The sequence below is a fragment of the Agelaius phoeniceus genome, chromosome 1 (assembly GCF_051311805.1).
Source record: "Agelaius phoeniceus isolate bAgePho1 chromosome 1, bAgePho1.hap1, whole genome shotgun sequence".
NCBI lineage: Eukaryota > Metazoa > Chordata > Aves > Passeriformes > Icteridae > Agelaius > Agelaius phoeniceus.
This window is the reverse complement of record NC_135265.1, coordinates 37767270-37780219: the sequence shown is the minus strand read 5'-3', so window position 1 is coordinate 37780219 and position 12950 is coordinate 37767270. Positions and strand designations below refer to the sequence as shown.

At 38.6% G+C, this 12950-nt stretch overlaps 1 protein-coding gene across 1 annotated transcript in view; it reads right to left on the bottom strand.

The window, feature by feature from the left end:
* Positions 1-10055: 10055 nt before the first annotated feature.
* The window catches only part of KCNH8 (potassium voltage-gated channel subfamily H member 8), a 177065-nt gene continuing 174170 nt past the window's right edge, over positions 10056-12950 (bottom strand). The window contains exon 16 of the mRNA XM_054635368.2: positions 10056-11872. Within this exon, the coding sequence (XP_054491343.2) occupies positions 11162-11872 (711 nt within the window). The 3' untranslated portion in view covers positions 10056-11161. The remainder of the gene's footprint in view (positions 11873-12950) is intronic.

Here is a 12950-nt window from a genome sequence, read left to right as displayed (position 1 = left end):
TGAATCTGAATAGGACAATGAATTCCTTTTATCTTGAAATTAAGCCATTTATTTTATACCAATGTTGCTCACATGACAGAGTTTACACAAGCTAAGGAAACAAAACAAAACAGGCTCAGGAACTCTCCCTGTGGAGAGGAAAAAGGTTATTTCTAAGTCACCACATTCTAGTTTAAACCAAACAATAGTGGGAAAGCAGAAAGTGAGAACAGGTTCACATCAATATTAAGAATTAAGAGTTCACTCTGGAAAGCTCAGGCTGTATGGGAGTCATACCCTGGCCGAGGAAATACAATAAAGCTGTAGTTAAGAAAAAAAAAAGATTAATTTCTGCCACTGGCATTTATGACTGAAAAAAAACCTTAAATGTTCTTCCACCCTGCAGAACTTAGCTTAGAGCTGGCAAGGGACCCTAGGAGCATTAGGACCTTGTCATAAACTCTCTAGGCTAGACTTGGATGTGTCTGGAAAGTTCAGTGCTGTTATTTGTGTGAGAGAAAGAGAACTGGGAACTGTTTCACTGTTGGAAACTTTAACTTCTTAAATATAGTTTGGAGAACAAATGCCACTAACAGTGGTAGGCAGAACACACATTGGAGAGACAACAGCTTGCAGATTTAATCACCAAATGGTCACTGAAAAAAAGCAAGAGGAAGGTCCTGTACCTAGGTCTATTTTGGACTTCTAACCGGGACATTGCAGAAGGTAACCTTGGACCAACTGACCACATGTAGAGAGTTTAAATTAAATGGAAAATAAAAGTCTGAAATAATGCGCATATGACAATCTGAAGTTAGTTGAACCTAATTGGTTAAGGGTATGAGTGCTGAGGAGGCCTTGCTTTTCTTCAAATTAAAGATACAACAAAATACCTAAACTTCCTATTCCTAGAAAAAACCCAGGTTTTTTTAGTGGTAGGTTCCAATTTTAACATCTTCATCCACACAAGAATTTGTGTCTACATCAGCCTATTCAGCATCACCTGGCAAATCAGTCAAACATTGAATTATCCAACTGTCTTAACAATATGGAATTTGTTCAAATGTTTAACTTGAAGTTTGTCTGTAAATAATGGTAAAGGACCTAATTGTTGCTGATGTGGGGAGAGTCTGTTCCCATTCCCAAAGCTGCCAGATTTTTCCTTACCTTGTTGAATCTCTCAGTGGATATTAAGTCACATAAAGACTATGCTGAGAGGCAACACTGAATATAGTTATTTCCTTTTTTTTCTAAATAAGTTTGTTTAATTTTTATTATAATGTTTCCCAAATTATTGTTGATGTCTGGTTTCAGATTGGGCCTGAGGTCTTCTGACTACTGCTGGCACAATGATTGGGGGAGAAGGTGTAAAAGAAGTGAAAGCACAGGATATAAAATGCCTCTCAAGGACTTGGCTGCCTGTGGTTGCAAGGTTGACTGTAGCAGCAGTGTGGCTTGCACAGCTGTGCATGCAGAGTCAGCAGATGTGTTGCATATTGTTGGAACACACTGTCTGCCTTCTTGCCCCTGAAAATACTTGACTGAGGCAAACTTTATCCTCATGGGTTGGTATTTTTAAGATGTGGTTTTTGTCTGATGGCAGGTTAAGGAAAAGGGCTGCTGTGCTGCTCTTGCTGACCTGGGATTGCAGGTGTGAAAAAAACCTTATGCAAGGCCTTCAGAGACTTCTTTTTATTCTACCTTGCACGCACAAAGAGGCTAATTAATTATCAAACTGGCTGGCATAATTCAAGCACCTGCTCTCAGAAACTTAATAAGTTCAGAAACTGCTGTTGCTATACAGCCCTCGCTGCAGAGAACTCTCCCATATGTCTTGTTTGTAGGTACTCTATTTTCACAGAGCATGGTCCTGAGAATCCTTTAGCATTTATGCTTGGAAGTATAATCTGCTCTCCTAGGGCTCTGTTTCCTGGTGCAGCTCACACTGCTCCTCCACTGCTGGGCAGCAGGCCAGGTAGGGAGTCCACCCCTGCCTGCTGCCTCCAGGCTGGGCAGAGGGACCCATGGAGGCAGCCAGTTGTTCTGCTCCTGCCTCCCTGCAAGCCATTGTGGGGCCTTGGATAAATTTTTCATGCTCCTTTTTCTCTTTGTGCAACTCCTTTTTTTTTTTTTTTTTTTGTTAGGTTGAAAGCTCTCTGAACTTTGTATTATCTCCAGATACTGTGGTGAATACAACAGACCCCTGAACTCTTTTAGGTGCTCCAGTTTCTACTGCAATGTGAATAATTGCTAAACTAAGCTCCATATGATGCCATTTATTTTCAAATACAATTTTCTTATTGAAGCAAAGGGCGACCAATGCTTCAAAAGGCTCTGTACTGTGCTATGGCTCTAGTAAGGATATTGTCAAATGTCCCTGAGAGTTTTTATGATTTGCCTGCTTCATTTTTCTGCTAGTAAGTAGCAGTATAGAGAATGGCTTTTGATAACAGCTGGTTGCTTGAAGTCTCTGTTCTCATCAACATTTGAAAGAACACAACATTTACATATTGGTATGCACCAGGAACAGGCAGCCTATCACCTTGGATGCCCTATACTTGTTACTGCTGAGAATTCGGTCCTGAAAGAGAGTATTAAGGATTGCATTGGGTCTGGCTGAGGCAGAGCTCCTTTTTGCCTCTCCCAGTTACCATCCTTTCCTCAAAACCCTTATGTTCCTGGGTTTCAGCCCCAAAAGTCTAGTGGGGTGACCATCTATGCCAAATATCCTTCAAAGCTTCTGTGTTTCTCCCCTCTGCATCTGGACAAGGGAGAGAAAACATAATGAAGAGTTCATGGATTGAGATAAGGTCTGAGATCACTCAGCAAATACTGTCAAGGTAAAAGAGACTCAATTTCGGGATATCATTTGAATTTCTACTGTGAAAATCAGAGCAGCGTAATGAGAAGTAAAAACAGATCTTAAAGCATCTTCCCAGCTCTACCTCCTCCCCCTCAGCAGTGCAGGGAAGCATGGTTATGGTCAGTTCACCACACATTGCTCCTGCTGCTGCTCAGGGTAAGCAATCTTTCCCCTGTTCCAGTGTGGGTTCCCTATGGGTGACAGCTCTCCTTGAACTCCTCCAAAGTGAGTCCATCTCACAAGCAATTCTCCATGAACTGCTGTAATGTGGGTCATTTTTCCACAGGGTGCAGTTCCTCAGGCACAGCTGGTACAACCTGGGTCCCCCACAGGGTCACAAGTCCTACCAGGAAACCTGCTCCAGAGTGGGCTCCTTTGTCCTTGGGTCTGCAGGTCCCTGCCAAGCGCCTATTGCAATGTGGGTCTCCCCCATAGCTGCAGGTGGATCTCTGCATCCCTGATGACCTCCATGGGCTGCAGGGATCCAGCTGCTTCACCCTGGTCTTCACCACAGGCTTCAGGGGAACCTCAGCTAGGGTGCCTGGAGCCTTCCACTGACCTTGGTGTCGGCAGAGTTGTTCCTCTTACTTATCCTTTCCCTGCTTTTCTTTGGCCACAATTACCTCTGTGTAGAATTTTTTTGTTCCTGCTTTTTAAATCTGTTATCAGTGGAATTCCCACCATTTCTGGTTGGCCCAGCCTTGGCCAGTGGCAGGTCCATTCTGGAGCTGGCTGGCATTGGCTCAGCTGGACACGGAGGAAGCTTCTGGCAGTTTCTCACAGAAGCCACCCCTGCAGCCATTGCTACCAAAACCTGGCCATGCAAACCTAATACACATATAATGTTTTACAAAAGACCAAGCAGTAATTTTCTTTTTTAAAAAAAGCTTTTAATGTTCTTGGAGAGGTGGGGAATTAAGAATTTTTGCCTTCTCTGTGATTGTGGTACAGGTGCCAGTAACTATTTTTATGCTCTATGTATACATTCATCAGAGATTTTCTCTGGCATGGTCTATAACACAAACTGGTAATTCTGTATGGGAAAAAATAAGCAGGTGATTGCTTGTCTTTGAACACATTTAATGTTGACAATCTTGACAATCATGACTCAGTAACAATTAAAAATGATGTTATGAGATAGTGTAGCATTCTGAGAATGTATGTGTAGCTGGTGTTGTTCCTGTCCATCCTGGTCACGTCCTTGCCACAATTTCATTGCAAGCAAAGGCACAGAAGAGACTTTTGCTATATACTTTAGGAAAATTTAAGACTACTGTGGGTGAGATGAAAAATATTTTCTATTAAGTGGTTATCATTTTCCTTTCCTATAAACAAGTATAATGCAAGAAACCTGTTCATTCATTTGCATACTACAGGCTTTAAAATTCTGCTTAGAAGCTATTTACATGGTTACTGAAATAATGTTGGCATTTTTCTAGTAAGAATACCAGCTGTATTTCTGTGGATCAGTGCTGTGTAGGGGTGGGGAAATGAAATCCAGCAGCACTAGATATATGTGTTAGGCTAAAAAAACCATGTAAGGAAAGTCAGGAAGTAAATGATTGACAATACTGCCTTTAAAAAGGTATAATTAGTCTGTAATATTGCTGCCTATTGAGGCTTGTGCTTCCAATTTGTCTCAGGGTGCTGCAGTTTTTGTCCTGTGTCTGACTGCAGAGTCAAGAAGGAACTGGCGCGTGGGATTTGATTGTTTGTGCATAGGGAAGTTAACACTGCGTGGGTTATTTTTTTAATCTCCTTCTTGAAGGAGGCTTTGCTTTTTTTGAACAGGAAGCAAATTCTTTAAAGTGCCTCATGAAGGCAAACTCCTCCAAATATGTGGATTTTTAGTCACTACAGTTATTTTGTATAGTATTAGGGTGAGAAGATGAAGAACATGGTCTATTTAATTCCATGAAGAAGTCAGAGGTAGACTACACTAAAAATAAAGAATAGTTACTATGTAGGCCAGGACAGGATGAATACATATATGTAACATTACTCAGTATATATGAGATGTGAAATTTAAGTGCAGATAAAGTGTGCTTAGATATTTGGAAATTTGCATTGACTGTCCTAAAAGTCCTGATGATTTGTGGATGTTAAATGTGAAGGCCTATGAAATTTTAATTAAAAAAAAAAATTCCTCAATCTGCACATTTCCCTGAGAAGTCTGCTATTGCACTTTGATTTATTTAAAACTCCACCATTGTTTTCTAAGACCCTAGGGTTCTTCTGCACAAAGGACCCTGAGACATCACAAGAGTTACAAACAAAATGTTTGGCAACAGGCAAAACTGCAAGTTTATGCAGCTGTTCCTACAGCTGTCATTTATGAGATTGTTAACTCTTGCATCACTTTGCATTTTGAGAGAAATCAATGTAATAGATCAAAGGCATTTGAAAAAGAGAATTAATTCAAATTGTTGTCTGAAGTTGTAGCTCTTTTAGGGACTCTGTCAGAGAACTTTGCATATGTGAGGTTGGTAACACAGAATCTAGGATAATAAAATTTGAAAACTGATGAAATACTTCTCAGAAGACTGTTGGTGGAAGCATTTATTGCATGTCATATTAATTCTGTTGATATTTTATTCTATGGTTAAATACATACTAGCCATTTACAATTGTAATGCATAATTTGTAAAATTCAGTGTCATTTGAGATAAAGATCTTCACTATTTTTTTTCTACCTTTCCATTTCTTGGTCATGTATAAGACCTTTGGATTTACCACAGCAAAAAAATCAGTGGGTTCCAGAAGATCTGTGAAGAGAGAACAAATTCAAATGTTATTCTCTTGGAAATAAATGCACAGACTTAAAAGACACCATCAAGGCACAAAAGACACCATCCTTACAAATGTAAGGATCCATACTAAATTTTAAAATTTAAACCAATTTGAAAGAGGAAGGCATGGTTTTCCTTTTGCACAACCTTTGGGGTACCAAGTTGTGACTGACATGAGTCTTTCAATTCTTAAACATTATTTACTTGGAACTTTGAGAGATTTCCAAAGACATGGAACTTTAGGTATCAAGGTACATAGATAAAATTTTCTTTTCATATTTCAGTTTCTCTAAATGAAAGGATCAGATCTGTGGCATTTCTTCGTGGTTTTGAAACCAGAAATTTCTGTTTCTTGTCATTGTTGTAGCCACTGAAAATGTATGATAGGAGAAATGAAGAGACCATGGGAAGAGAATGTAATAAAATACACAGGAGATCAGTGGTTGGTCTGGGAATGATGATGTGATTTTTATGCTCATCTTGAAAGGGGTGAAACCAATTTTGCATGTGGCATTATCTAGCAAACCTGCAGCCGTGAATTAATTTTTACTAGTATCTAACTATTTTGACAATTTGCAGATAATGAATGAGATGAGCTTGGATTTCTTGAGATAAACTACTTGATTTTCTGAGTGAAGAAAAGACTCAGTACCATGTAGGCTGCTGGAATTGATGACAGCTGGATAAATTCTTGTTGATGAGATAGAAGAGTGATCCAGAAAATCAAGCACCAGCCCTTTTCCTTTTCTAATTTCTTACTCCACTGCTAAATTACCAGCTATAACCTCATTCTTTTAAGACTGAGGTAAGTTGTTAGAAGCGTTTTTCTAGAACATGGGAATGTGACTGCACTTTTTGTGGTAGTGCCAGCAGCAGAAAATATCTAAAGTGTATTCCACTGAGAGGCATGTGAGAACCATGTGCTTTTACGTTAAGGAAAGAAGATGCAGAAAATCTTGAGATCAGTTTGTTTCAACCCAAGGCTTCATTTGTGGAACACAAGATTTTTTTACAAGCTATCAGGTAGGTTCTTGACACCTACAAAATTGCCTCACAAAGGGAAATGTATTGAAATCTTACGTGCAGATAGCAGATGGACTACTTAGAGTAAGTTATTTATGGTAGATAACCAGTCAATGGTCAAAGCAAGGTTATCACAAGAGCTGGTTATGATTTGTGAAAAAATGATAAGTATTTGCAGAATTCATGATAAGCTGTGTTTCTTAAATTGAATCTAGTAGGTACCATGGGCACAAGACAAATACATATCTGTAATGATGTATCTGGAGCAGAAGACAGATACATCATTCCTACTTTGGGTATTTTGATTTGTTTGTTTTCTAGTGCGTCTTTTTCATGTTTTCCATTCTTTTTCCCATTCCCAGTGAAAGCAACTACAGCATTGTGAGAATATAACAGTGCAGGAGATTTTGGTTAAAGTCCAGTGGTTTACTGCCTGAGTCCAGAGACTGAATATGGTGTCCTGTTGCATGACAGAGTTCAGTAACCATTTAGTTTATTAGTGGCAGACTTGGGATGATTCTTAATAGAAAAATTACCAGGAAATAAAAGACATGGTTGAATTTGATGAAGTTAGAAAGAGAATATAAAACTGAATAAATGAGAGAAAAAAAGATGGGGAAATAAATAGAGAGGGGAAAAAAATACAGTTGCTCTACAAAAGAAGAAATGAACGGTGATGGTAAATGCAAGAAAGGAAGGAAATGTAAAAACTTAGGAAGTAAACTGGTGCAGAATTAGATGAGAAGAACAATCCATAGCAAAAAATGATTTTATTTTTTTACTTTTGTAAAGCTTAGTGTAAAAAGGAATAAATTCAATTGTCTGAACTGGATGGTTGGATGTTAGGGTATGGGATGCTCATATTGATTTTCATATTGAAAGTCTTTTGAAGGTAGCATGTAAATATGACAATGCTTATTGCTTTAATCCCATATATCCTCAATGGCCACTTTGTGTGTAGAATTACTATGTCCATGGTAATCTTGCTTGGATATTGTTCCATTTCAAAAGTATAAGCTTTCACATTTGTCCCTGTGAATTTTCATTTCACCTTCAAAAGTGAAATTTTTTGCACTGGTTGCAGATACTTTCTGCAAAAGCTGCTTGAGGAATGCTTTTCCTGGGACTTTCATACTATGATGGTGTCAGGGAGTTTACAATAGTAAAACCCTTCAAGACCTTCCTCTTTCTTTCCTTGATTTTGTCCAGGTGTGCTGGTCTTGGCTGGGATTTTTAATTTCCTTCGCACAGCTCTTCATACCAGCTCTTCACAGCAGCTGGTGTGGGGCTGTGGATTGAATTTATGCTGAAACAGGGTGATGAAAGGGTTTTTGGTACTGCTGAGGAAGGCTTACAGAGAGCCAAGGCCTTTTCTATTCCTCTCCTCACCCACCAGCGAGGGGTGCTCAGGAAGGTGGAGGGGACACAGCCAGGACAGCTGACCCCAGCTTACCCAAGGGACATTCCATACCATATGGTGCCATGCTGAGCATACTAAAGCTGGAGGAGAGGAGGGCAGGGAGGGACATTTGGAGTGATGGCATTTGTCTCCCCAAGTCACAGTTACGCACGACTGAGTCCTGCTCTCCTGGAGATGGATGAACACCTGCTGCCCACGGGAAGCAGTGAATTCATTCCTTGCTTTGCTTTTTTTTGCGTGCACAGCTTTTTCTTTCCCTGTTAAATTGTCTTTAGCTCAACCCATGAATTTTCTGGCTTTTACTTTTCCAATTTTGTTGCTTATTCTGACAGGAAGGAAATGAGTGAGTGGTGGCATGGGGCTGGGTGCTGGCTGGGATTAAACCACAACACTTGGAACGAAGGTGGTGTTCTTGCCTTGTCTGAAGTTCCTTCAGCTTTTCCTTGGAAGGCAGTGTGCTCACTGGTGTGATGCCCATCTTGCAGAATTTCTGCAGTTCTTGTGTGTTCCTTGAAACTATGGCCAGTACAGTGTTTGCCAGCTTTGTTTGGGATGTGCTTGACAGTTGCAGAAACAAGGAACAACTTAGCACAGATATCCTAGTGCTATTTCTACATAATTACTTCACATGCCTTTTTTTAATTTTATTTGAGAATAAAATGTACAGCACTAAAGCTAAGGCTGTGTATACAAAGAGGATTTTTTGTGTTTCCACTGACCTTTTTAAACTTTCATACAAAACTGACACAAAAACTCCAGGACAAAACAGGTTCCAATCTCGTGACACCAGTGTTTATACTGGAAAATTAAAAAAACCCAATGCCAAAATCTTAATGCATATACATACTGGTTTATATGTCATGAAATGAGTAAGCAAATGCTTCTCCCAATTTATATGGGCAATGGAAATTGTTAAATGATATTGGGAACTAGGCATGTTTGTGTGTTTGTGCATTCTCAGTCAGTAACTGGAATACAGTAGCCTGAGGAATCAGGATTTGTGGACAGCTGAGCAGCATGTATCAGTGCATCCCAAGGAACTGCACCTTGTGGTGAGGACAGGAGAGGACTGTGGCTGTAGGGTGCTGAGGTGTGGTGGGGCTCCTGCCCTGGGTGTGGGGAGCAGGCAGCCTCCCCCAGCCTCCTGCCCAGTGCTGAAATGGGGTGGGTGACAGTGGATGGCTGAAGGTGAACCAGGACTGTTTGCAGAAATATCATAGAACTGTACTTGCTACTGTATTTGCTACTATTATTTTTTTATTATTTTTTTTAAATTTCTGGGATATTCTTTATTTAATCTGTACTTCTCTATTTAACCTTAAACTAAGTAAAAACTGGAATAAAGGGAAAGTAAGAAACCCTGTATACAAACACTCACATTGAGCTGTAGACACACTGGCAAAATTCAGGTAGCCCAAAATGGGAGATGACACTTCATCCCTAATTTGTACCAGTAGGAAAATGGCTGTGGAAGGATGTAGGCTGGGCACAGAGTGTCAGGCGGGGTTTGTAATCACACACAGAGCCAAATGTTAAAATATTTTCCGTCTTTGAAGTTTCTATTAAAATCCCACCAAAACAACCTCTTAAGGAAGTTAAACCTAAATCTGTGCTCTGTAAAAATTTTAATTTGATAACCACAGGTTTGCATGAATTATTAAATATAACTTAGTTTACTTATCCATTTTAGGACATTTATTTTGGCTTGTGTGGTTTTTTTTAGAAAGCTTGTTAAAGGATATGTAAATTTGATGCTCACTGCACATCTTTATATATAAAAATCAAAATTCCAATGCAAATCTGTAGCCTTGGTTGCACTGTAGCAATATGTTTCTAGTACATTAAATACCAGAAAAAAAAAGTTGGGAGTGCATTTAGTCAGATTCAGGATTAAATAATTCACCAAACCTATAGTATTTCCTTTAAAAAAATTCTGACTAAAAATCAAAGCTAGTTATCAGAGATGAGACAAAAAGACCAATTAATAAATAACTACTTTAATCTTAATTCTTTGATTCAGACTTATTAAAATTTTAATTTTCTCCTTCAGTATTCCTCAGTTTGCTCATTGGTTTTCATCCCTTTTCATGTTCTTAACCAGATATAAAGCCCCTAAACAGGAATGTATTTAAATGTTGACTTGGTCTTACAAATGACAACGCAATACTAAAACACAAACCATGAGTACCTAATGTTAGCAGTATAACAACTCACTTTTTAAGTAGTGATACCTTATTATACGATACTACATTCCAGCTCTTTTATTTTTTTAAATAAAATAATACCTTAATTTATTTGTATTCCACCAGAATGAGTACATTCATTGCAAATTGCATGCACATAAAAGGGAAGCCATTTGTAAACTACATGATATCTTAACAATAAATAGTATTTGATCTAATACACAATGGTAGTGCATTTCTTGTTAAAACTGCAAGCTTTTACCAAAATGAAACCAAACTCTTATTCTCTTTATAAATATTTTAAATAATTTTTAGGTACATGTTTCATACCAAGTATATAAAAATAGTATTTTTAGATAAATTAGGAGGTTTCATTTACATGACAAATAACGTGCAACATCTAAGCACTCTCTAGCAGCTCTATTTGGTTGATTGTCTAGATGACATGCAGCGAATGTCCTTTGCCTTCACAGAACTGACAAAAAGACCAGCAGGACCCACGATCACCTGAAGCAAACAGTGCCATAGATATTGTTTGGGAACAACAGTCAGACACTCAGGGAAAACCTTTGCTTCGATGAACAAAAGCCACCCACAGTTCTTTGTGCTAGACTTCCAGCTGCTCTGACCCTCAGGGTCTTTGGACTATCACAAAAGTCTGTCAAACAGACAGGTTATATCTGTATTGAAAATGTTTTTTTCAACATGCTTCTAGAATCTAGAAATTTTTGTTTTTCCTATAGTATGAACCATTACCTTTTCTTACTTTCTATAAGTCTGAATTTTCATGTTTGTAAGTCTCCATGATAGCCAAAACGGGGATCAAATAAAGCAGTCATGCAGTACTCTCTAAAGTTAAAACTGGCAGCTGTGGAACATGCTCTGAGTACCACTTCACTGTTTCTCATACATCTATGGCTTGGCAGTCTTTATCTTTAACATCCCTTGTGCTTGTCACAATGTCTATTGGGAAATCTGGGGTCTGTGCAGAAGTTACTCCGGCTGTTCCTTCCAGGTCCCATGATCCTGGCAGGTTCTCAAGGCTTAGTGAGCTGATTGCTCCTTGGCTAAAGCTCCCTTCCTCTGATCTGCTGGGCAGCACTAGGTGCAGTGATGTCTCTGATGAAGAGCATACTGAAGGAGAAAGGGTTGCTGAAATAGACTGAAGAGGAGTCAGGGTAGTGTCTGAATGGGGAGAGGTGCATCTTAAAAATTGCAGATTGTCTTTCTGAATTACCTGATACTGGGAAGGGGAATTTTGAAGGCCTGTTGTATAATAAAGTTCACCATCCATAGAATTTTGCAGGTTGGGTTCAGTCCTTTGGGGACTGCTGCCTACAGAAGACAGATCTGTATTCCAAACGTCACATAGTGTGTTTCCACGACAAAGTTGTGCTTTGGTGCAAGTGAAGTTGCCAGCTTGCATGTGAGAGCAAGGCTGATGTGTAGTCCAAGCCACTCGAGGCTGCAGACTGTCCAGTGTGGGACTTCGAGATAGGCTGTGCACAGCACAGAACCCTGGAGGCTTCTGGGACGTGAGTAGGTTTTCCAGAAGGTGCATCACATTCTTCATATCCTTACGTAATTGTGAGACTTCTTGACTTAAAGATGTCATCTGTTGTGAAAGGGCAAAATACCACAGTATTTATTCATGCACCATGCTTAAAATATGTACATACATCCATCCCTCTTTTCTTTCTAGCAATAGCAACTTTCATCTTTGGCACAGTGTTTCTACACTAAAGAAATGCATTTTGCTAGTGTATATGTGGGAAATATTCCTTCCAGATCTTTAATTTACCTGATTTCAAATTATTTTCTGTATATAAAAAACCGTCATAAGGTCAGAACTGAGATGATTTCCAGATGCAGTATGACATCAATATTTTCTTGATCAATTCTTAAATATTTTAAACCACAAAAGTTTCTTATTAAACAATTTCATGCTGATGAATTACATAAAAATGAGGTCTTAAGAAATCTTTTTTAGAAATGCATATGAAGTATTCTGCTGTCTTTATAGCAAAATAAAAGAAATCCATACTCTAAGTTGCTGGATGCAAATAGTAGTTAAATGAAAATCTTGAGGACTACTACAAAAAAAAAAAAAAGGGGACGAACCTGAAAACTCTAAAACTCACTTGCTACCTATAATCATTTAAAAAATATAAGACTGTGGAACAGTTTGTTTCCATGCACTTTTGAGTATGCTTGAAAGGTACTACATATAACAGACATTAATCCATTGCATAGATTTATCTGGTGCATGTGCAAAAGGAAGAATCAGATTTTTAATTAGACTTTTTCTCTTAAATGCTGAAACTGCTGATAGCATTCATTTGGTTCCATAAAATACATGAAGTCTTTCCTCAACACTGCTGTTTTGGGTGAGGATCAGATTGGCAAGTTCTGAATCTGTGTTTTAAAGTTGACTGGCATTTGAACATTAATGGGGACATTTTTTTTATGCTTTTATAAGGATGTTTTGGCAAAGAAAAGTCTAGTTCAAACATAAAAGTAACCCATTCATAATTTCAAAGGGTAGAAAGTAAATTTGTGTCCATGATGGTTATCAATCTATTTTAGGTCAAAGCACCATCATTATAATGAATATAGAGTTTCTCATACTGATGCTACTCTGTTGAAAAAAGACATGACTGCACATTAATCTTCAAGCTACATGTCAAAAAGAA